The 24,820-nt window shown below is 35.6% G+C and overlaps 2 protein-coding genes across 4 annotated transcripts; one reads left to right on the top strand and one right to left on the bottom strand.

Moving 5' to 3' along the window:
• Positions 1-809: 809 nt before the first annotated feature.
• Positions 810-14,640, top strand: LOC129253608 (C-type mannose receptor 2-like). Of its 3 annotated transcripts, XM_064108609.1 has the most exons (8): positions 6,243-6,323; positions 6,804-6,879; positions 9,131-9,385; positions 9,862-9,975; positions 10,673-10,717; positions 10,920-11,174; positions 11,566-11,682; positions 12,046-14,640. In XM_064108609.1, the coding sequence occupies exons 3-8, from the start codon at positions 9,196-9,198 to the stop codon at positions 12,513-12,515; spliced, it is 1,191 nt and encodes a 396-aa protein (XP_063964679.1). In that variant the 5' UTR covers positions 6,243-6,323; positions 6,804-6,879; positions 9,131-9,195; the 3' UTR covers positions 12,516-14,640. The 3 variants fall into 3 exon arrangements, with proteins under 3 accessions (XP_063964668.1, XP_063964674.1, XP_063964679.1); XM_064108598.1 differs by lacking the exons at positions 6,243-6,323; positions 6,804-6,879 and adding an exon at positions 810-1,301; XM_064108604.1 differs by lacking the exon at positions 6,804-6,879 and having other exon boundaries at positions 6,182-6,323.
• A 2,171-nt stretch (positions 14,641-16,811) lies between these two features.
• LOC129276021 (perlucin-like protein) lies at positions 16,812-23,779 on the bottom strand. The gene is made up of 4 exons (XM_054912469.2): positions 23,372-23,779; positions 21,668-21,922; positions 20,749-20,868; positions 16,812-19,660 (listed from the first exon to the last, which is right to left on the bottom strand). Exons 1-4 carry the CDS (start codon positions 23,466-23,468, stop codon positions 19,389-19,391), a joined length of 744 nt encoding a protein of 247 aa, XP_054768444.2. The 5' UTR covers positions 23,469-23,779; the 3' UTR covers positions 16,812-19,388.
• Positions 23,780-24,820: the final 1,041 nt, after the last annotated feature.

Raw genomic sequence — 24,820 nt, 5'->3', positions numbered from 1 at the left:
GTCTTACATAAATATTCTGCGGTTTAAATCTATTTTGTTTCTTACACAATATATCGGGAGTCTTGTTATTTCGTGCCTTGCATATATTTTTAGCCTTGTAAATATTTATGCCATGCATATAATTTGTATTGTGCCTTGCATATATTTTGTGTCTTACAAATGTGTTTTGCATCTATTTTGTTTCTATTTTGGAGTCTGGCATATATTTTGTGTCTTGCATATATTTTTGTGTCTTGCATGATTATTTTGTGTTTTACATATATTCTTTTTTTTGCATCTATTTTGTTTCTTAATTATGTTTTGCATGTATTTTCGTGTCTTGCAAAAGGCCTTTATATTTTGTGTATAGATATCTTAAATATTTATGGTCTTGAATATATATATTTCGTATTTGTTGCATATATCTTTTCTTCTTGAACATATAATTTCATATTTTGTTTCATGTAGTTTTCCTCTTGAACATAAATGATATTTTCGGCAATGGCTTGCCATATAGGTGCATTATCGGCACATTTATTTTTGGTAATTTACCAAAATGTGCCGAAACACCCTCCCCTCTCCCTCTCTATATATATCTCCACCTCTCACCCACCCTTATCCTTCCTCTCCTTCTCGTCAGATTAAGTAAATCAACGGACGATGGTTTTTCATTTGATGTTTGATGAGACTCATCACCCATTGGATATTGGTTGCCATGGTGTCCACTGATCCCATGAAGAGTTCGTACAAACATGTTTAATGATGTACCTTATATACATAATTACTGTTAAGCTTCCCGCGCTTATGAACAGTCATGATGAAAAAACCTAGTATATTTGGAAAGTAATCGGCCGTGGATATGATAGGTACTTCTTTCGTTTAATTAATCGATATCCATGTGGTATTGTTGTCAGATATAGTCGACTTTCATGTCATTATTTCATTCTTTTATGAAATCTCACTCAGACGTAAAAGCAAGAGCAACACGTTTGTGCTCTATTTGTAAATTCAAAGCTACAAGTCTTTATTATCATATTACAGTGAATTCATATTCGTAATTTGTTTCAATCATATTTTTCTCTACATTTTAGAGAAGTCAGACATTGGTGAGTTACGTTAATATGTTCAATTCATCTTCACACAAAGTAGAAGGCCTGGTTGCGATGGAAAAAACTATATTATGAGTAAAATCCTTTATCTCGTGTGGATACCTTGCTGAGTTCTAACGATGTTCTGCTATTTTGTGTCAAAATTATCTTTCTTCGGAGTGATATTGCTTGAAGTCTTAGCTAGCTACCAGATTCAAGTAGTCGTGGGATTGGGTAAGTAATCAATGGTTTTAATGTAATTTTTGTATGATATATGCTATTTGTTAATAATTATAACTGAAGATCAGACCTGAGCCTCAACCTGACCTTGTCATGAAGAATGATTTCTGTTCGACAACTATATAGACCTCTCCTCAAATGGTTCTCAGTATCGTGCAATCCTTTACGAGCGCCACGATTAACCTATCGTAACTGATCGTGAAAATTGTGGAACCTTTCAAAATATTCACAATCATGTATTATGAGCTACACGATTGTCACGACTGATCTGATACGATCACTACGATTAATTTAAGATTAAGATCACCGTTTCAATCGTGGCTCAAATCGTGATAGTGGGAACCAGGTTTGAATAAAAACCAATTAATGAAACAGATGTTTATTTCAAACAACAAAGTTGATGCGACTCGTGTACTGTGTCCATATAAAGCTTTCCTAAAATAGTTTTTGCACTGCGACGCAGAACGCTTTCAAGAACATACAAAAATCTATTTTCAAATGCCCTTCATGACAAAAAACAACCAAGAAGTTTTTGTCGAAAATTCGTGAATCAAAATAGTAGTTTCGCCCTGGACTCTGGACAAGAGACATATTTGCAATTTTTCGTCAGCTCCGAAACTTGGGACGAAACTGCTGTCCCGATTCACCAATAATACAAAAACCTCTCAGCTGTTCATTGTCATTTGACTTGCACTTTCAATACAATATCTGTGTTCTTGAATTCGTTCTGCGCTCGCGGTGTAAAAACTCCACAAGAGCATCGCAACGTCTCTCTGCAGGTCTCTGTGGCATTCCAAAAATTTGTGGAAAACTTGCACTCTAAAAAAAGGATTTACCCACTATTGGGTAAAATGGGAACATGCATGTTGGTTGGGTAAACAGATACCAAATATTTTTTATATTTTAGGCAATGTTGCGTTGAAATTTACCCTCTTAACATGCAGTTTGCCCAATAGGGTAAAAAAAAAACACCCAGATGTTCCCTTTCTACCCAATATTGGGTAAAATTTTACTCAGTGTTTTAGAGTGTGCAGAATATGGATATCGAGGCATATCTGCCCGATACCCGACAACTGAACAACAACTTGGTATCTCTTGACTTCCGAAATTTCTATTCTTAAGTTGTAGGTGTCGCATCATCCAAAATCACTAACTCCTGGGACCAACTATTCGATCTTCATGCCCGGCAGCGGGATGATATCTTCACTGCTTCTCGAGTTGAGAAAAAGGACTCCATGGAAGAACAGTGGTATTTTGTTAATATGGGCCATCCTCCATACTTTATATGATGTATAAGATTTGTTAAATTTGAACATGTATACATTTTATTATTTGTATATGGAAATAAATACAAACAAACAGTGATAGCATAGATAATAGTAGTAATTCATCACTTTATTGACATTCAAATCGTTCAAACAAAGGAATAAAATATATACAAACATAGAAGAAAGGAACGCCCAGGACATTTCTGAGTAACAGAACAAGCAGGGCATACATAAATAACATAGATTATATTAACATAATAGCATATACAATACATTACTATAATTACCCCGAATCAAAATATTAAAACAAGCATGAAATTATTATGTAACAGGTCAAAATGAACTGTTTAATGGAAAATCATATATTTTCATAACTCTTAATCATTTGTCTGTAAGTGATAGATGCCTTCACAGGAAGTGCGCAGGAAGTAGTAGAAAGTAGAAATATTTAACAATCTTCAAAACATCACATTCCAGAGCTATGAGCTTGTATGACGTAGATAATTATGGTCAAGGCTTAGCATCTGTGAATGGAGAGTGATAACTGCATAAAAAGGAGAGAGGATTTTGCTCCAATTCACTCCTGCACTGCACCCCATTCATGGGGCAGGCAGAGAGGCTTCTTCATTTTCGGGTCAGAATTAAAGGTAAGATAATTATCTTATTTTGTCGATTCTGTTAGTTTTGAATAATAGTTTATAAAGTTGGTTCGTAATGCATTTTCTATAGTTTTAAATAATACGTTAGGTTATATTAAAGAGCTATCTTTGCTAGCATAGCATGTTATCTGTCTTATTTTAAAGGGGTTTGTAAATTAAATAATTCATTAGTTATGCATCTGTCTTCGTTACTTCAGATTATTCTTATGTCATTTTGTTATATTTTGTATAATTACTCGTACGTATATACTTGATTGTAGTATGTAGTTATAAAACATAATGTGTTCGGTTCTAATCTTATAGTGAAACAATTTAGTAAAATGATCTTTAGAGTGAAAGATTTTGGTTAAATTGATTTTGGTTATTGAATTGTTAATTCAATGTTTCAGTTTAGTGTTTTCAGAGTAAAGGGTCACGATGATTGCTTACTATGTGTAATAATTGTTACTTTCCTTTTAAAGGTATTTGACATGACATTCGTGTAGCGGGTGAGGCTCTCACCAGAGGAAATATGGTCCTCTAGGCCAGATTGTCAGGGTGAGTGGTTATCATTCATTAACCACTGTATTTCAATGTTAATTTGTTGGCATATTCTAATTGTTGTTTGGTAAATTTCACTTGATGGATGTATTTCATTTATTTGTTGGAAGAGTTATCCATAACGATGGAGGAACCGAATTAGTGATTAGATGATTTGAATTCAGGCAATATTGATTAGGTTTTAATGAATGGATATAGACAACATGCTTATCATTGATTATTACGAGTCTACTTGACGTCAGCATATTGATGAATGTTTTATCTTGGAGTCACAAGCAAATATGTGTATATTTCTATTTTGTGCATTTTCAAACATATCATAATTCTATTTAATTGTTTTGTTCTTATCGGTTTTTGCAGGTTTTTTATATCTTGTGTTCTTGTACTTGGAATTTTGTATGTAACGATCCATCGATATTAAACGAACCGAAACACAAGGAATGGTGTCGTGTGTCATCTTTCTACATCAGTTTCCACGTGTTACATGTGGCGTAGTCGGCAGGATCGATGTTCATCGTTGGATACAACCAAGTTCAAACCCTGGCAATCTGAGGAGCTCATCCGTCTCATCTGTTGGACATCTTGAATTTTGTAAATATGAACGTAGCTTTAAGTTTAAGAGGTATTGTGTGTGTGCCCGGGGTGTGTGCATTGTGTGAATGCTGTAGCCGAAATGTAGTTTGTTTTAAAATAATATGAGGCTACAATGTATTTGATAGGGATTAATACTAATGGAAAGGTATTTTATGAGATACCCTGTAAGAGTTTTCAGATAAAAAAGCTTTGGTCAAGGGAACACTGAGCACTGTTCAAGGTTCATTTTTGTGTTGTCATGGTAATGCTGTGTTTTGGAACAGTCCATGCCCCCTTTCTTATGTAATTCTGGCTGGTTGGATGGGAACCACACATTGGGGTGTTGGAAGCCAGAGACACCAGTATTTTATATGTTGATAGGAGGAAGTACAGTATGTGCAGAGTAAGCTCTGGGTTTGGCAAACATGATTAACTTGTGAATAGTTGAGGCGTTTCTTAGTCTGAAACTTGAAGTTTGTTAACTTTTTAAGTTTGGTTTTGGGTCTTGATTAATATTCGGTTTAATAAGTTATGGCGTGTATTAATGTTATTTTTTTGATCCAGAATGTGTATTTAATAGTTTTAGGGGCTACTTTTGAAAAAGTAGGGGAGCCCACGTGTTGATGAAAGTGTTTTACTTTTATTATGTTTCTGTGTGTCATAATGGTTATTATATTGTAATATGCTGATCTTTCTGATTTGTAACTGGGATTTGGCTAGGAGTACTGCTAGGTTTAGTCAGGATAAAGTATCAATGTAAATTTTGAGAACCTCAATCTGAGACCGGGATTACATTAGAGGGATACTGGAGTGACTATTGGGGCAGTAAGGTTTTTCTCTTTACCTTTGTTTTTCTGTTAACCTTCGAGGCCGGAAAGGACGCATTGGTAGTTGAGTGAATTAGTCAAAAGTTATAAGATTTTTCAGTATGTTATATTGATGAACCATTGTTCCATTGGAAATTGCTAAGATTTGGGGAAACATCTGGTAATTGTTGTTATTTGTTTATTGCCTTGTAATTTTGCTTAACAGTTTGAATCAGCTGTAAGTATAAGTAGGTATATTTTGGGAGTTTTAAGGATGACATTATAGTGATCTATTTACTGGTTATAAAGTATATAACGGTCTGTTATTCATTGAGGTACATGGATTGTGAAGGTTTATGTCGATAACTAAACATTGGTTGGTATAAACTCTGGAGCTGTTATGATCAGTTAGGAAGCACTTGGAATATTAATGCTAGGAGCCTCAACATGAAATCGGTATTACATAATAAGGAGTGTAGTTGAAAACTGAAACAGTTGAGTTTTTGCACTAGATATGTTTTCCGTGTTTATTCTCGTCATGAGACCAGAAAGTTCGTATTAGTGGTGCGGGTTCGCCAACACCGAGTTATTGCTGAGATTTTCATATTCTGTATCGGGTGATTACTGGCTTTATATCTTATTGTCATGATTAATTGTAAATTGATTTGTTCTGTAACTGGGAACAAGCATCCCCGGGTAGTGTTATTTAAAGTAGGACTTTAATTTGTAATAATTTTGGTATAGTGAGTGCCGGGACGTCACTCAATTATGTAGGGGAGTATGTAACAGGTCAAAATGAACTGTTTAATGGAAATCCATATATTTTCATAACTCTTAATCATTTGTCTGTAAGTGATAGATGCCTTCACAGGAAGTGCACAGGAAGTAGTAGAAAGTAGAAATATTTAACAATCTTCATGCTTTTGAAGAAGTATGATTCACACTCTTTCTGGGTAAGAGTGATGCTGAATGGTCTTTGGGTCAAAACATCACATTCCAGAGCTATGAGCTTGTATGACGTAGATAATTATGGTCAAGGCTTAGCATCTGTGAATGGAGAGTGATAACTGCATAAAAAGGAGAGAGGATTTTGCTCCAATTCACTCCTGCACTGCACCCCATTCATGGGGCAGGCAGAGAGGCTTCTTCATTTTCGGGTCAGAATTAAAGGTAAGATAATTATCTTATTTTGTCGATTCTGTTAGTTTTGAATAATAGTTTATAAAGTTGGTTCGCAATGCATTTTCTATAGTTTTAAATAATACGTTAGGTTATATTAAAGAGCTATCTTTGCTAGCATAGCATGTTATCTGTCTTATTTTAAAGGGGTTTGTAAATTAAATAATTCATTAGTTATGCATCTGTCTTCGTTACTTCAGATTATTCTTATGTCATTTTGTTATATTTTGTATAATTACTTGTACGTATATACTTGATTGTAGTATGTAGTTATAAAACAGAATGTGTTCGGTTCTAATCTTATAGTGAAACAATTTAGTAAAATGATCTTTAGAGTGAAAGATTTTGGTTAAATTGATTTTGGTTATTGAATTGTTAATTCAATGTTTCAGTTTAGAGTTTTCAGAGTAAAGGGTCACGATGATTGCTTACTACTATATATGTGTAATAATTGTTACTTTCCTTTTAAAGGTATTTGACATGACATTCGTGTAGCGGGTGAGGCTCTCACCAGAGGAAATATGGTCCTCTAGGCCAGATTGTCAGGGTGAGTGGTTATCATTCATTAACCACTGTATTTCAATGTTAATTTGTTGGCATATTCTAATTGTTGTTTGGTAAATTTCACTTGATGGATGTATTTCATTTATTTGTTGGAAGAGTTATCCATAACGATGGAGGAACCGAATTAGTGATTAGATGAGTTGAATTCAGGCAATATTGATTAGGTTTTAATGAATGGATATAGACAACATGTTTATCATTGATTATTACGAGTCTACTTGACGTCATATTGATGAATGTTTTATCTTGGAGTCACAAGCAAATATGTGTATATTTCTATTTTGTGCATTTTCAAACATATCATAATTCTATTTAATTGTTTTGTTCTTATCGGTTTTTGCAGGTTTTTTCTATCTTTTGTTCTTGTATTTGGAATTTTGTATGTAACGATCCATCGATATTAAACGAACCGAAACACAAGGAATGGTGTCGTGTGTCATCTTTCTACATCAGTTTCCGCGTGTTACAATCATAAAGAAGTACAGTATGTAGAAGAAAAACGGGAACTAAAGCAGTTGAGAAAAGAGAGGTAGAAATAAAAGAAGGGAGAGATGGTACATACAAAGGTAAAATAAAAAATAGAAGAGAAGAAATGAGAAAGGGGGAGAGTAAAAGAGAGAGGAGAGAGAGTGCGAGGGTGGGGGCTGGTGGGAGAGAGAGAGAGGGGGGGGGGGTGTGAGAGAGAAAGAGAAATAAAAACAACATGTGACTTCCAGGGCATTACATAAATTCAAATGATTGCACATAATTATACCCCGACACAGGCAAATGACCAGATTACGTTTCTTTCTTCCTTGGATACAAATAAATGGATATTTGTTTCCCTCCACACATCATACACTCTCAGAAAGAAGAAAGAAAATGTATTGGGCTGGTCAACACATGAATCCACCAACCGCTGGACAAAGAAAATTGCACACGAAACGAATGCATTTTACCAATCAACAGTCGGAAGGCCCATACGCCCACCAACGGCAATATATTGAACAAAATATCTCCGAGAGTGTATGTTATGGGGAGGGGGGGGGGGTCACATTTTGGAAATCCTCACAATAAGTCGTAGTATTTTTTTTATTATTATTTTTTTACTTACGGTATTTGGTTATTATTACATTAGTGGGTTATGACATTCCCATACGGGTTCCTCCTTGGCCGAATATATTACAAATGAAGAAGTGATGGCAAGTGACGCAAGTTTATCCCGAAAGGTCTTGAAAGGCACTGGTTTCCCACATAACGAGAGAAATTTCTTCAGCTTTTGTGAATTGTCGTTACTGATATAGCCCTGGAACCTATTTCTATAGGAAAGAAAAGCACATCGAAACCATTGGCTTCTAAGTCCGAAATCATAGGTGCATATTTATTTGATTTTCGTTCATTTGCCCTGATCAGATTTGTTTCGAAAGGAACCGTGAGTTCAATAATTGCAAGTTTCTTATCCCGTTTCCAAAATATGCACATATCTGGGATTAAGTCTGTTTTGGTGCATTCAAGAGGTACAGTAGACCGGACAGACCGCGCGTCACATGCGAGATCACTTTGGATGACAGGACCCGATACAGATTCACTGTGCGCATCAATACCCGACTTGGCGACCTCAACGATTTCAATTTATAGACTGGACGTACTAAGGAAGCATCTATATTACGTAATCCTGACGTTATAATTTCATTGAGGTATTCATAAACTGACCTGGAATTGTCATTATCAGTGACAAGTGACCCAAGGAACTTAAAATGGTTGTCAGTAACACTCAGTGACAAAACATTCTGGCCCTCTATTTGAAATGAGGTAGTTTTGTTTATTACTCCACTAGAGATTGACAATGACCTACATTTCGATGGCTTTAGTTTGAGACCCAGACTAGAGACATGAGAAGTTAGAGTATTCATGATTCGCTGGTGAGACCTATATTAAACACTTAAAACATGTAGATCATCACGACTTACAGAAAAACATAGATTATCTGTTAATTATTTTACTTTGATTTATCAGGATTCCAAAACCAATTAGATTTTTGAAAAAGCCAGAATCTAATTGAATTTAAAAAAGTGTTAATCATCATCATGAGTTCACATTTAAAGACAAATCATTGATACCAACCAAAAGGATTGTCAAGTCATTTGAGTTATTCTACATGACATACACGACAGAGACCTGCTGGTTTGTTGAGTTTAACTTCCAAAATCACTTCAATATGTTCAATATGTACTCTTTGCAATTCTTGAATACAGAATGTCCAAACGGGACAGGATGGAGCGAATTCTCATCCACTTGTTACTACATACAGGGAGGTAGTATGGTTTGGGACACAGCAGTTGCTACCTGTGAAGGTCATGGAGCTTCGATAGTTGAGATCACTTCCATAGAGGAGAACAATTACGTCAATAGCATCTCAAGTGGCTGGCATATATGGCTTAACTGTAGAGACCATCTTGTGGAAGGACAATTTGTTTGTGGAGATGATGATCACCCAATCACTTACACGGGTAAGTACCTAACATCCCGATTCTTATTGGATTCTGTTACTAGTGTCTAAGTCTAGTCTCTTCAAGATATTCGTGTTATGAAATGTTAAAAACATTTACTTTAAAGTGCAGGCCCTATATTTTTCTTGTTTTAAATGCCAATTTGAAACATTGGACTCACTTCCTTTCCAGGGCTCAATTAATCAACTTTCATCACTGGCATACAGATGGAGGGGGGGGGGGCTTAGCCGTCATGGAACCCCCCCCCCCCCCATAAAAAAGTAAAACATAATACGATCAAGAAAAATAATTATGAAAATAAATAAAGCAAAGGAAAAGATGAGTTATGTCATAATGTAAATTTTGCCCCGTCCTTTGTTCTTTTCTGGAATGATATCAAAAATGATATATGCATCCACCTGATAAGCCTCAAACCGCTTTAAAGAATTTAATAATATTTTTTCTTTCTCATTTTTCCTTCTCACTCACTTACGCAGCTAATGAATTGAGTTCGAATACTGAGCAAGCGGACTGTGTTTATTTTATTGCAGGGACTTGGGGTGTTTACGATTGCGCAGTAACACCCATTTCTATCGTCTGTGAAATAGATGGTGAGTTTTTACCAAAATTAAGACAATCGAGATATCATAGAACCAGCCATGACTTACAAAACAACAATGTAGTAAGATAAATTACTTAAAACCATCAGTATCTGTCACCACATCTGCCATTATTCATGTCACATGTTCTCCTTTGTGGCGCCACGTTTGCGGCGCCTCAGAACCGAAGTATAGTTGAGGGGTTAATATAACGTGTCAAGGTGAATACAATTTGACTGAGTGAGTGTGTGTGACTAAGGCAGCATGATTGATGGAGTGACAAAATTACGGTACCTTTTCCATGTCGATGTCGGGATTATTTATAAGCAATATGTTGACATGGATTTTGGTTCCCGAATAAAGCACTAATCATGCTAATGGTTGGTCTTTTTTTAAATCAGGTACCTTTATGATATACAGTAAAAACTCCCAGATGTATTTTTTATAGGGAGATCGAGTGTCGATCTTACACGAGTGTTCTCTGCTTATGCCATGCAGAGACAATGCTCTACCTTACCATTTGCCAGTGTTATATTTTTAGGATTTGCAAAAATTGAAGATATACTTGATTAAAATTATGGTTGGTCGGGTTAAAGTAATTTTTGTCTTTATACTCAAGACATTGGGATGCAAATGAATCCGTTCAATGGTCATATTAAAATTTCTGAAGCTCAATGTTTCCTCTATTTATTAATTTGGTTTCACATAGATACAAACCCACAAGAACTCTCTTCAGCTACTGTCGAAACTGCAGGTTGGTATACTGCGTTGTTTTATTCTTTACAAGTGTTTTTCTTCTTCTTTTTCTTCCTCTTCTTCTTTTTCTTCTTCTTCTTCTTCTTCTTCTTCTTCTCCATAAGGCTTGGAATTGTAGACTAGTACAATGAATTGATAATGAATTAAGCCTCTAAATATCTTCATGTTCAATATATTTTCCTTGCAATTCTTGAATACAGAATGTCCAAACGGGACAGGATGGAGCGAATTCTCATCCACTTGTTACTACGTACAGGGAGGTAGTATGGTTTGGGACACAGCAGTTGCTACATGTGAAGGTCAGGGAGCTTCGATAGTTGAGATCACGTCCGTAGAGGAGAACAATTACGTCAATAGCATCTCAAGTGGGTGGCATATATGGCTTAACTGTAGAGACCATCTTGTGGAAGGACAATTTGTTTGTGGAGATGATGATCACCCTATCACTTACACGGGTAAGTACCTACACATTCCCGATTCTAATTGGATTCTTTTAACTAGTCTCTAGTCCCCTCAAGATTGTCATGTTCAGAAATGTAACAAATACATTCTTTGAAACTCTTGCTTATATTCACGCAAACTGACATTAATCCGACAGAAGTCATTGCTTTCATGGATTTAGATTAAGTCGGTTTCGCCGGTTTGATTGTATATAGCTTAATCGTTCTCTTTTACTGCGTGAAATTATTAAAAATTCACACACCCATAAATGCAGCTCGAATGATTTTGGTCTGGAATGAATGTGCCCACATATACATTAACCTACCTCAAACAGCTTGAAATAATAATCCCTTCCCTTCCATCTCCCATTCTCTCTGTCTCTCCCTCCTTTTTTCATTTATACAGCTAACGAAATATTGAGTTCGAATACTGAGCAAGCGGACTGTGTTTATTTCATTGCAGGAACTTGGGGTGTTTATGATTGCGCAGCAACACCCATTTCCATCGTCTGTGAAATAGAAGGTAAATTTTTACCAATGCCAATAATTACCAATGATTTACCAATTACTAATACTTTGTTTACTGGTCATTACCGGCAGAAAAAAAAAGACAGGGCAGCGTATGGGTTTCACACATTGACCACGGATGGTGACCCGAATTCGCAAGTTACTTTCGCGCTAGTCTTGTGTGAAGAACAACTTGACAAACAAAGTATTATTCGGAGTATGCGCCTGTAGACTAGGTTAATTATACAGGCCTACATAGGATTAGATGTTGGCGAGCATGAACCCTAAGTGAATCCGCGTGAATAATAGATAGAAAGATGTATTTTACATCTTTTTTTATTTTGATCTAATCTGTTATACATTTTCTGGTTCCACACAGTTGCAAACCCTCAAGATACATCTCAAACTGTTGTAACGACAGAACAACCAATTTTTTCGTCAGCCGAGAGTGTGGAGAGTACAACAGAGGAGCACGTTCCATTTACTGCTGAAGTCACCACTGATCAAACGATTCCTTCTGACACTGCTGTGATCACAACCGATATGCTGGTTTATCCAACTGCGGCTCCGAAGAGTCAAATGCGAGGGTTACACTTCGGATACATGAAGATATATTCAATCAGTACAGGGAACTGTCTAGTCGGTCACGTGATTTATGAAGACCTTCTTACTTCTAAGATCCGCTGTGTAGCCCGCTGTTTGAGCCTTCTCGACTGTTTGTCCATAAATGTTTTCTCAAGAGAGGGGAGAGTTCAGTGCCAGCTCAACAATTCCAATCGAACTGTATCGAGCAATGACTTCCTGATGGTTGATGACTGTCAATATTTTGAGTTTATCATGCATTTTTAAAATCTCGTTTGATTCCACCGAATACGTTTTTATACAAGTCATGTATATCTTTATGATTTCATGGTTCGGTGACAATATGCAATCCAAAGTAGTAACTGATTTTTTTAATCGCTCCTTGTATAGCAAAATATATAGGCTTGCATGGGTTCAAAACCTAGTATATGCACCCCGGATATGCACCGCTGAAGCCAGAGTTGCTTTAGCGTTGGTTTAACAGAAGCGAATGGTAGCGAGCGTTGGTTTAGCGGCGAAGCGAACGTTGATAGAGCGGCGTTCTGCGCATGCGGGCGTTGGCTCGGCGGGGGTTTAAAGTTGGTTTAGCGGTATACCGCTTTTGACTGTACGGAACTGAACGAATCGCTTTGATACAAGTTCTGATAGATTCCAAGTGGGCTCCTAGCTGGTCCATTTCTCCCCCTATTTATAGCCAAATTCTGGTCACGCGCGCTTCGACATCTCCATACCAACGCCAAACCAATGTTCATCACCGTAATGGATCGTTGCTTCAACGCCCGACACCGTTCCAGCAATTCCGTGTCCGCTCGTAAATCGCTTACAACCGCTTCACCAAAGTTTGTGCAACGTTTAATCACCACCCGCGGGCAAAGCTGGCGAAGCAGCGGTGGTCCAGCGTTCAAGATTTCTGTGTTGGCCTTGCGGACCCAAGCAAGTGTGTTCTTGTCGTCCTCCTGAGAACGACAAGAACACACTTGTCGAAACGTCGAGATTGGGTGGTCCTTTTCAGGACCAACACTTGCCCAAGAAAGATACATGGTGTACCGTGAAACCTACTACACTATTCTTTTCTTCGCCATGGAAACCTTCAAAAGTATATAGACCTTGTTCATAAAACTTTGACATAAAGTTAATCATGTATTACTGAACATCCTGCTTTAGTTTCAGGTCACATGACCGAGATCAAATGTCATTTAGTGTCAATGAACATCAAAATCTTAACCTACGGTTGTTTTTTCTAAATTTCATCATAACTTTAAAATTTTATGGATCTAGTTCATGAAACTTGGACATACGAGTAATCAAGTATTAATAAACATCCTGTCCGGGTTTCAGGTCACATGATCAAAGTCAAAGGTCATTTAAGGTCAATGAACTTTTGCCATTTGGGGGGGTAATTTAGGAATTGCAATCATATCTATAAAAGTTTATGGATATAATTATTTTATGAAATATGGACATAGGGGTAATCAAGTATCACTTACAGGTCTTGGGTCACAGTCATGACCAAGGTGAAATGTCATTAAATGACATCGACACTAAATTTTAGGGTCAATGAACATAGTATCATATCATTATATGAATGGTGCTTTTTGTGAATACCCATTTTATAGCAGTTTTTTAAGTCATCGCTGCTGCTATATTGAATTGCGTAATGCAGGCGAGACTGCCAGAGGCGCTCCACTTGTCTCCTTCTACCGCTTCTGCTGTGATTTCTGTTTCTCTCTATAGTTGTAGAGGGGTGGTATCATCATTATGAAGGCTATACTTGGCATTAGTTATTAACATCCAGTATAATTTGATTATTAGAAGCATATTCACCACATGTACATGTACTCATGCCTTGAAAATTCCATAAAATGCCTTGTGTTTCAAGGCGTCAATTCCTCAAGACCAAGGCTAAGGCAAACTCAAGGTCAAGTACTACAACACTGGTAAAATTATGATTTCCTGTTTGATATCAAATTGGAATCTGCTATGAAAAATAAAAGTTTGTGTAAAGTCAGTCAAGTATGATTTTCATGGACAAGCTTTCATTGTGATTTTAATTTTTTATATAATCCATTGTCTATTATGTGTAGACATTTACCTATAGAGAATTTCAATGTCCCAGTATATGCGCTTGCAATACTGGATATTTATTCGTGTAATTAATTGATCACTATAAGCATAAACTCTGCATTATCATCTCCATGTTGCCTAAAAAACGGTCATGTTTTATAAATGTGAATAATGCTGACAGTGCAATGAGTAATTAAGCGAATGAGGTAACTAAACAATTAATTTATTAAGCAGTCATTAAATGTTAGATGTATTGACCTTGCACTCTGGCAACAAAGAATCACTTTATGTAATTAAATATCTAATAAATTATGTTCTTTGACTATAAGGCATGAAACCGACTGATGTTATTAGTCAAACATTGATCTTATAAGCAAATAAATGTAGTAGATAATTTGGATATTTTCTTGGAGAGCACAAAATGTTTGGCCAAATTAAAGTTACAGCCGCTGTAAGCGAAATACTTTCTTCAAAATCACGAGTCAGATTGACCGGGAGATCAGTCCTTTATTTCCGATATTCTGTTCCCGGTCAAAAATGACTCGGAATAAGGTCCTATCTGATAGAGAGAGGTCCCGATATGACCCAGAAATGGTTACTTTGGACATTATTCCTGTTTTTTGTCACGAGGAAAGGAGTGGTGTATTAGTAAAATAAAGGCTGTGAATGAAGGGATTTCAGACCCCCCCCCAAAAAAAAAAAAAGACAGGTAAAAAGGACTAGCAAAAGAGCGTAATAACCATAGGAGGATAAATGAGTGAAAGAGAGAGATGGGAAAGGTAAAACCGAAGTAGTGTATTGTTATGAGAAAGAGGAACGTGTGCAGAAGATCAACTGCAAGATAATCATGAAATGAGGAAACGGTATATCATTGTAGAGGCAAGTACATGTATGTACAGTTGAGGCCAAAAGTTTACATACACCCATGGAAGTCAGTGAAATTTGTTCGCTTACCAAACATCGTAAAATTTACTTTACTCTTCAGAAATATAAATACTACCATGACAAATTTGGTATCAAATAAAAGAGCGTATTAAGCTCTTTCACATAATTGGGATGCTGTTAGGATTATAGTATATTTCAGGAGAGATTTTTTCTTTGAAGAAAAAAAGTAATATTCGTGCCAAATATATTCTATTTCTTATTATATTTTCAAACATCGCTTCATAGAAATATACAAATGTCAAATATATGGTTTATATTACATTTCTATCATGATATGTCAACACTGAACAAAAAAGTGTAATCTGAAATGTTTGTGTTCAGAAGTAACTAGCACAAATATGAAATGTTTTTGTCAAGTTTTTATTTTTAATTTTTCTAAAACATGAAGATTTTTGGGGGATAAATGACACCTAAATATTTTTCAGCTCCTGATGACAAAGCAATGTGACGAAGGGGCATGACATAGTTATTTGTTTGATATCAAATTCGTCATAATAGCTCAATTATTTCATAAGATACAGTAAATTTTATGATGTTTAGCAAGTGTCAACTTTTCTTTGAATTTCCTGGGTGTATGTAATCTTTTAGCCTCAACTGTATCTTTTCTGCGCTTTTGTCAGGCTTTTCTGTGTATATTTCCCTTAAACTACCAAAACATACCTCATCAGCGTTTTATCTATCTTATCTAAGTTTACTTTAGCAAATTGAGTCACAATATTGCTTGTGTTACACATGTATATGTGATTTGTATGTAACTGTAGTCCTGCATTATTGTACATATCTTGCCCAAGTAACTTTGGGCGAAAAAATCTTTCAGTCCGTAAATTGCATGCATAATTATACTGTGTGCTGACTGGCAATATGACGGCTTCATATTATTTGCATCAGACTTGTTAGTTTTAAATATGTTTCATTTGCAATATGAAATGGTCTAATGGAACCTCTCTATCATCATCCTCCAATGAAATCGTTGCTGGCAAGAAAGTGTATAATGAAAGGTCTAATGGGTTTCCAGCTTGAAATATTGATTGACTCTTATTCAGCGATCTCATTAAATATTCCTTTGAAAATCTGGTGTAATATTCTGCAAAGAAATAAATCAATGTAGACATATACATTCGAGGAAGGCATGTCATTCACGGAAGCAAACGATTCGTGGAGGAATAAAACTTACATAATTGCACGATAATCGCTGATCATTCAATCTTTTCGGGTTGATTTGTTCGCCTTTGGTCTAAAAGCGAATAATGTATAGCTCGTGTATGTATTTCGAAATTAACAGTCAGTATTTGGATAATGGTAAACAGGTATCAGAAACTAGATGAGTATCATTTCAGGTAAATGGTTACAAAGGTCATTTGAGATCAATTAAGAATCGATATCTTGTTCAATATTAACAAAAATGTCTAATTACATTGTAAATGAACTTGGGATCTGATTATCGGAGTTGTTATGAAAATCATGACTGCTACTCTATTAAACTGCGCAGTGCAAGCGAGACCCCAGACCCAGATATCCCAAATCCAAGAAAAACAACCATAACTTGATCGTCATAAGATATGAACAAAGTTTTTATTTCAAACATAAAGGAATCATTAATTTGGTTTAAAAACAAGAATACTGCTCACTTAAGGGCATAAAACTGCATTTTAATAATAAAAATAATATTCCGCATTTATATAGCGCTTAATACATCGGAACGACGTCTCTAAGTTTTTAATGATATCCCTGCATGCTTTTTTTCATAACGCCCTAATTCGAGATAAACGCCATAACTTGATCAGCATTAGATATGAACATAGACGTCACATTGTTACAGAATATATATGAACGAGATATTCTTCATCGGTTAATCTCAGATATCGGTGCTATGTGCAGTGAAATATTGCGTTCTGATTTTATTGTTGTTCTCAACCCTGCCTAATTGTTCTCCATTCGAGAATAACAAACATACCCCCAACAGTATATATAAGACAGGAAAATATTATTTTACTTAAATATTTGAAGAGGTTAAATATTTCGGTATAAAAAGGGAGGCTCAGCTTTAAACATTGATCAATGTGAAAAGCTGCTTTCTATGGTATTTATGTTTTAAACAACACCCAATTTATCTAGTTACAGAAACAAACTGCACATTGATAAATAACAATATAGTACTTGTTTAACAAAAAAGGGTCATCTGGCTTAATATTAATCACCTTTTTTTACAAACATGTGTACACATTAGTATCAATAATGCATGTAGCGTTTCCATTTAATTTTATTCATTATAAAGGAACAGTGTCTCACCCAAGAGCCGTACCGCCGGAATCGAAACTATAGGCGCCATAGATGGCATGCTGGCATTACAATATCACACAGGTTTCCCTACATAACCCACAAGTTCTCTCTTTCTCTCACACACACATACACACACCTAATGCACGCCCACAATACATATCACCTCTCTCGCACACACACATCCACCCATATACCCCCGCACACGCTTCCTAAACACTTCATAAAGCAGTGTTTTGTGAAAGAGCCGCGGTGTAGTGGTTCTGACTCTCGTCTTGTAAACAGAGCTCGTGTGTTTGAATAGCACCGCGGTCTAGCGTCCTTTGGCAAGGTTTTAATCCAGACTTTGCCACTCTCGACCCAGGTGCTAAATGGGTACCCAGTAGGATGGGAGTGGGAGTGGGAGTGGAAATTGTGCACTTTTTGTGTGGGACTGTAATGAATCCAATGACCGGGGTAATAATATGCTGTAAAGCGGTTTGAGCCGTTATGGGAAAAGTGCTACATGAAAAACTTGCTAACTAGTGTTTATATCATTTACAAAATATCATAAAATCTTTATAATATATATTTCCACCTTGAACTGGGAGGGGGGGGGGGATAAACACAGCATCGCCCAGACGCCCAACTTCTCAGTTGAGGGATGCATCACCCACCCCAGGCCCCAGGCATTATTGCCCCTGCATGTATTTTCAAGAGCGGTACAAATGGGGACAGAGGCGAGTACGCCTGTGATTTATCAAGTTGTAAGATAAAGAAGAGGAGAAACAATGGGATGAAGAAGCAGAAGAAGAACACACCATGCACGCAGACTGCATAAAGGTTTTGAGAAGTTTAATATTACTGCATGTTATTTACATACTGTATACCCCTTTATAGAAAATGACCTTGCCTCTTCCCCTTTGTTTCATTAAAAAAAACATGTTGCCGCCCAAAATTCGCCATTGTAATCTATGAAATAATAATAAAATAAAACTCAAAATAATTGAAATCTTTAACGATTGACATTTATCTATTTAGCCATGCAATTATTAAAATTATAAATAGATACAGTATAACCCGTCATTCATGACAGCTAAAATAATGGTGAATATTTTGCTTTACCGGTCGGGCAAACTATATCATTTTTCTCTAATGTGCTTGCTCTTCTATTCGAATTGATTTTACAGGCTCTCGAGTAATGGATGCACACATCACTTGAAATAGTTGAATTACAATATATCATTTAGTCAGTACACATGTAATGAAGATCCATTTGAGCATGCCCTATATATAACATTCCGATCGTGCCATAGCCTTATTGGACACAAAGAAAGAAAATTGAAACTAATTCCATCAATAAACATAAAATCGTTATATAAAATGGCTAGAGTGGTTTGCCTCGTTTCTGCATCAGCGAAACTAAACATCACGATCCATTTTGGTCAAAAGTCACTTTTGAAGAAGACAAACAAATTGTAATATTTTATCTATTTGTTAAAGATGATTCGACAATAATTGATCAGCAACGTCAAGAAATATAAATGACTTCAGATATCTATTTTTGTTTGGTTCGAAAATCAAAATAACGGTATATTAATTTGATAGTGAATACCAATAGTATGTCAGACTGAGATTTTGAAAATTCCAATTATAAATATCAACTGATAAAGTACTCTTGAAAGTGCTGTTGGAAATATGATGGTTTGGTTTGACGGTTTAATGTAGATAAAAAAAGGTTCAATGTCAAGGACAGCCGAGCCCCAAAACACGAGGTTCAAAATTTCTTTACCAATTAATTTGATTACAATACCTTTTTGAATAAAAAATGTACGAGCCCACTCGACGTCAATGCACGAAAGATTACTGAATGAATTATGAAAAAATATCAAAGTATTCACAATTGGAAACCTCGACATAATCAGAATCAGAAGCCACAGTCTTAGTTGCACTGTTGAGTTGGCATCTGTCGCGACGAGGGAAGTAATTTATTGAGGCACAATCTCCAGTCTTCAGACAGCGCCCTCCACAGCTGGTCAAGGTAGATTGGTCAATTTCTTCGATTACATTATTTCTGAGACAGTATCCTGGGTTCGAGGTGTCCTTCTTAAAGAACATTGATCTGGACATGCTAGAAATAATAGTCGCTGAAAAGGAAGGGGGTTTACAATAATATGTTTCAAAATAGGAAACAAAAAGTAATAATAAGATTTCTGGACAGGTACGCCCTATTTGATATTGCTATCAATGACTAGGCAATTAACGCCTGCTCTTGAGTTTCCAATCAAATGCTTCTTAACGAGCTTTTAGCAAATTATCAGTTGTCAGTAATAACAAAAATATATATATATGGAAAGTACAAGGGTACATCAGCCTTCCTGTAGTAACTAAACAAATACGACAATTAATAATGAGTTTTGGAAACGATAGACATAGAGGACAAGAAGATTCTGTTAAAAGTAGATCTGCGAATGCTCAGTCTGATATTTTTTGTTTGTTTCGAGTTTTAGAATTATGCATTTGCAAAATCTATTTCATCATTTTCTTCTCGTGGTGTTTCCTAGTAACCCTAATAAGTGTAAAAACTAAATTGGGTGACAATTTCATAATCAAATTTTTTTGCACTCAATAATTTATCAGAGAAAATAACTGAAATTAATTTTTTTGGGGGTGCCTTGTTAAAACATTTTCTTTGCCCACGCTCCCCCCCCCCCTCTATCCTCCCTCACAATTTTCATGTTTGATCCGTCTCTGCTCTCATCAAAACAATTTATAAAAAAATATCAATAATTTCTTTCAAAGTGTCTCGTGATATCATCGAGGATAAGAAATATTTTCACTATCATTTTTTAATATAGACTTACGGGTGCCCCTCGTTCACAAATTAAACCATTCAGATCAAACCTTAGCATACTTTCATTTGCACTTAAAATGTAAAATTTGTAGACCTACAGCTCTGATAATTATGATACCGATGACAAGACCATGATATAATTGTAATTCCCCCCATCCACCACCACTTAATTTCAAGAACTAAATCCAGATCAGCTGTAAATAGTGACAGCCTGAAATTGGATTTGTTTGGAATGCTATAAACTTAGTTTTAAATTTCATCTTTATTCAAATCTGTTAAAATTAAATTACAATCCACAATGTTAGAATCCAACTGTTCGACTGGTCACTTACTTACATGCGATGTGGATTTATTTATCCCTCGTTAATGAAAATAACATACCAGTCTTTTTACAAAGAGCAGAAATCTGACTTGTACAGGGAATGTCATACCAGGGACCATTATAGATTACAACACAGTCTTCATTTCCATCGGCGTTGTTCGGTTCTGATCCTGCCCAACCTGAATGGATAAAGCGACAATTATTGAAATGAAAAGAGTTTAATGGAGAGAAGAAAAGTAGAGAAATGTAAGGAGAGCGGGAGTGAGATAAGGAGAGGGAGAGAGAGAGAGGAAAGGAGAGGGAGAGAGAGGGAAGGCGGAAACTAATACATGCCCGTGAGGAGTCATAAAATTATAATCGTGAAAGCATTATGGAAATTGAATCAGAACATAGCCTAATCAAATGGCAGAATATGTGAGGAATACTTTATGAAGATTGCACGGAAGCGGGAAAAAAAATATTTAAAAAAGTTAACAGATCAGGGTTAAAAAAGTTAACATGGTTAAGGCGCCATCCATCTGATGAGATGGCGGGATATATTATGCTGCCAAAGCAACTTATAAAAAGTTACATGTCGTCATATCGCGAGTTACAACAAGTCAACATATCCAGCATTGGCGACATATACATTTCAAAGCTCGACTTGGCAATATATTAACTTCTGAAGGTTTCCATGGCGAAGAAGAATAGTGTAATAGCTAGGTTTCAAGGTACACCATGTATCTTTCTTGGGCAAGTGTTGGTCCTAAAAACTCGACGTTTCGACAAGTGGGTTCTTGTCGTTCTTCAGGAATATAGCTTTTCCCATCGTGTCAAAATGCAACTTTTTAATTTGAAAAATCGACTTCGCAAGTCGCCGAATTGGCATCATAAGGCAATTATGTCGACTTGGCATGATGAAGTATCTCGTAAAGTAGATTGTAATGCTTCCGTTTGAACCCCTTGGATTTCCCCTTCATAATTCATCCCAAATCATACCTGTGAAAGTAATTGGATGGTCATCGTTGCCACACCGCCAGTCACCCTCTGAGATGCTATCCCTGCAATCTATCCACGCACCTATTCCAAGACCGAGATAACTAGTAATAAAACTTTGCTCTGCATCTGATGTTATCTCAGCGAGCCAAGCATCGTACCCTTGACAGGTTTCCAAACCGTCATCCCAAGTCCTCCCGTTAGTATCAAGGAAGTAGCAGTTTGAAGAGAAGTACGACCAGCCAGATGGGCAGATATCTACATTGATTTGAATAAAATAATGTCATGATGTAACAAAGAAAAACATCCGCGTTCTTGCAGGTTAATTGGAGTAAATTGGATTATAAGATCTCGTTGGTATTTAAAGTGCCATCGACTTGACAAGATATCGAGATATTTTTTCCAGTCGATTTAATAGCCCTATTGTGTTGACATGGCGTGGGATATGACATCGTGCCAAGTAGACTTATATATATATTAAAGTCGTATGTCGACATGGTGAGATACGTTGCTATCTTGCTATGTCGGCTTATGAACAGTTATATGTCACCTTGACAAGATAACGTATGTCGCCATGCCAACATATAATTTTTCATATGTCAACAAATAGGCCTCACTTTTTGTTAGTCGACAAAATCGTTCGTAACCACTGATCTGTTACGAAGGATATTACGAACAACTAGATATCCTTTCTTAGGAAATAAATCAACATCTGTGAAAATACGGTGTATATTATTAACCACAAGAAATGTCACTACACTGTAAAAAAAATCTTTGAATCAGTAGTTAACACTTAATGTATTTAAGTAGAATTTACAATTTGTAATTATTTTTCGTTGTTTTTAAGTAGTTTCAACTTGTCTTTTGATTTACTTGATTTATTTGGGTTCAATATACATTTAAGAAAATTCACGTATTGATAGCTTGCTTTGATTGAGTAAATCTAACTCAATTAGGCAAAGATGATTGTTACTTATAAAATCATGTTGAATGTACTTATATTTTTCAATTAACGCCATATTTAAATAATGCATGAATATTCATTAGAGCAAATAAATGTTGTTGTTTTTTAAATAACTGTCATATCTATTTGTGTTTGAAATTGTTTTGGATAAGGGTGTGCTAACTATTGTATTCTTTTGTTGAATCAATGAAAAGGCAATATTAAATAGTCATTTAGCAGAAAATTATTCTCACTGTTTTATTTGTAAGAATGAAACGATCGCGTATAAATATAAATGTCAGTACCTATACATGTACAGGTAAGTGACAATTCACAAAGTCTAATATTTGGATAAAACATGTCTAAAATGAAAATGATGCCACCAAAAGTGGGACGATGGGGGAGCGGACTTTCGAATCACGAAAGTCCACTCCCCCATTTGATATTTTCAAATATTTTGTTGATTGTTTTACTTAATTGAATTAAGTTATTGTAACTTAATTTTCTTGAGTAAAATGGAAGCAAAGAAAATAAGTAAATTTTACTTAAAACTGCCAAAGTCATAAATACTTGAAAAAATTAAGGCAATTTTTTGCCACAATTTTATTAAGTAATTTCTACTAATTTTTTTTTACAGTGTACTTGTTCGTATAGTCTCTCGTAACTTAGGAACAATTTTATGAAACATCCACCTGGAGTGGGGACCCGACAAATATCCAGAAAACACAAGTAGTTTATGATAAAATTAAGAAAACTGTACTCACCATCAGCACTCTGTAGCGATGTTGTCCATAGCGTCAGAGTCATAAAGCCAACACAAATGACGTTCGTTATCGAGAGTATACATTTGGATGTAGGCATTATTATTACTCTTCTTGTTAAATAATGATGTAACTTTGTCTTTCGTTGTGTTGGGGTAGAACAGAGAATCTGTAAATCTTTCCGCGAGAAATATTTCCAAAATATTTGATAGTAGCATCCGAGATTGTTTATGCATGCTTTTCAAAAGGGAATGAATTCTTCTTTAATTTTACTGGTCAATGAACTAACGACTAATATATAATTAGAAGTGAAAGCATGGTCATCATGAGACCTTTATCCTAATAGCAGGATCACAGACCAGAAAATTGAATTGTTAAAGCCTCCCCTAATGAAGGTACTAGTTCAGGCCTAAAAGAATTATGAGTTCAAGCACTTTTTGACTTCATCTATGTATACATAATTAAGTTTTGATTAGGGAACGTGACTAATTAAGATCTGTTGCATAACGCAATACGCATTACAAAGGAATTACCGGAACACCCAAGGTGCTTAATTAAGGCAAATTCAAATTATGATGATACATGAGTGTATATTGTCCTCTCGTCTCCCATTCTAATAAAATATCATTGAAACACCCTTAGCAAACGATCATGAAATATCATGCAGAAAATGATGTTGCTAAACGGCATATAATTTAACAACTCGTTCTTCAACTTGTTCTCTCGACTTTTATACGACGTATCATGTATACGTCGATTATAAGTCATGAGATCAAATAATAGCCGTTGGAATCGAAATATAACGTGTTGGAAAAAAGTGAGAACGAGTTATGAAAAAAAAAAACAATACTGTTGTGCCGGCGGTTAGCAGAGGCACTGTATACACGAGTGATGCAGAGTATATTTATGTTATCTGACATTTTAGATCATTATCATCACTGATCAAATGTCATGTTTGTTTGATAGAGGTATATATAAGGTGGTCTTATGTTGATGATAAATGCAATGATTTTGATATATGCATTCATCAATCACCAACCCAATTAATCGTAATAATAATAAATGGGAAAACCAAAGATCGCCCTGAATCATAATGTCCCAGTTCGTTTGGTTTTATTCTTGGTGCATTCACTCAATACAGCATTTAAGATTCTCGACTATTCTAGGCCTTAAAAATTTTGAACCGAACTACTTTGTTACTACTATCGCAATCGCGCCATACCTTATTAAAATACAACAATAGAAAATGTAGGTTTTTAATGATAAATTGATAATATGAAATTGGTTTGTCTCGCTACTTCAATATTCGAACTAAATGAAGACACCCTTTTGACATTCATGGTTCTTTGTGGATTATTTTTCATCTGTCAAATCTGCAAATGAATATAATTTTGTTTAAAAAATCAGCGAAAATATCGAAATTGAAGAGACTGCACGTTTTTAATCTTCCAG

Source organism: Lytechinus pictus, chromosome 2 (assembly GCF_037042905.1).
Source record: "Lytechinus pictus isolate F3 Inbred chromosome 2, Lp3.0, whole genome shotgun sequence".
Lineage (NCBI taxonomy): Eukaryota > Metazoa > Echinodermata > Echinoidea > Temnopleuroida > Toxopneustidae > Lytechinus > Lytechinus pictus.
This window is presented reverse-complemented; position numbering and strand designations above follow the sequence as displayed.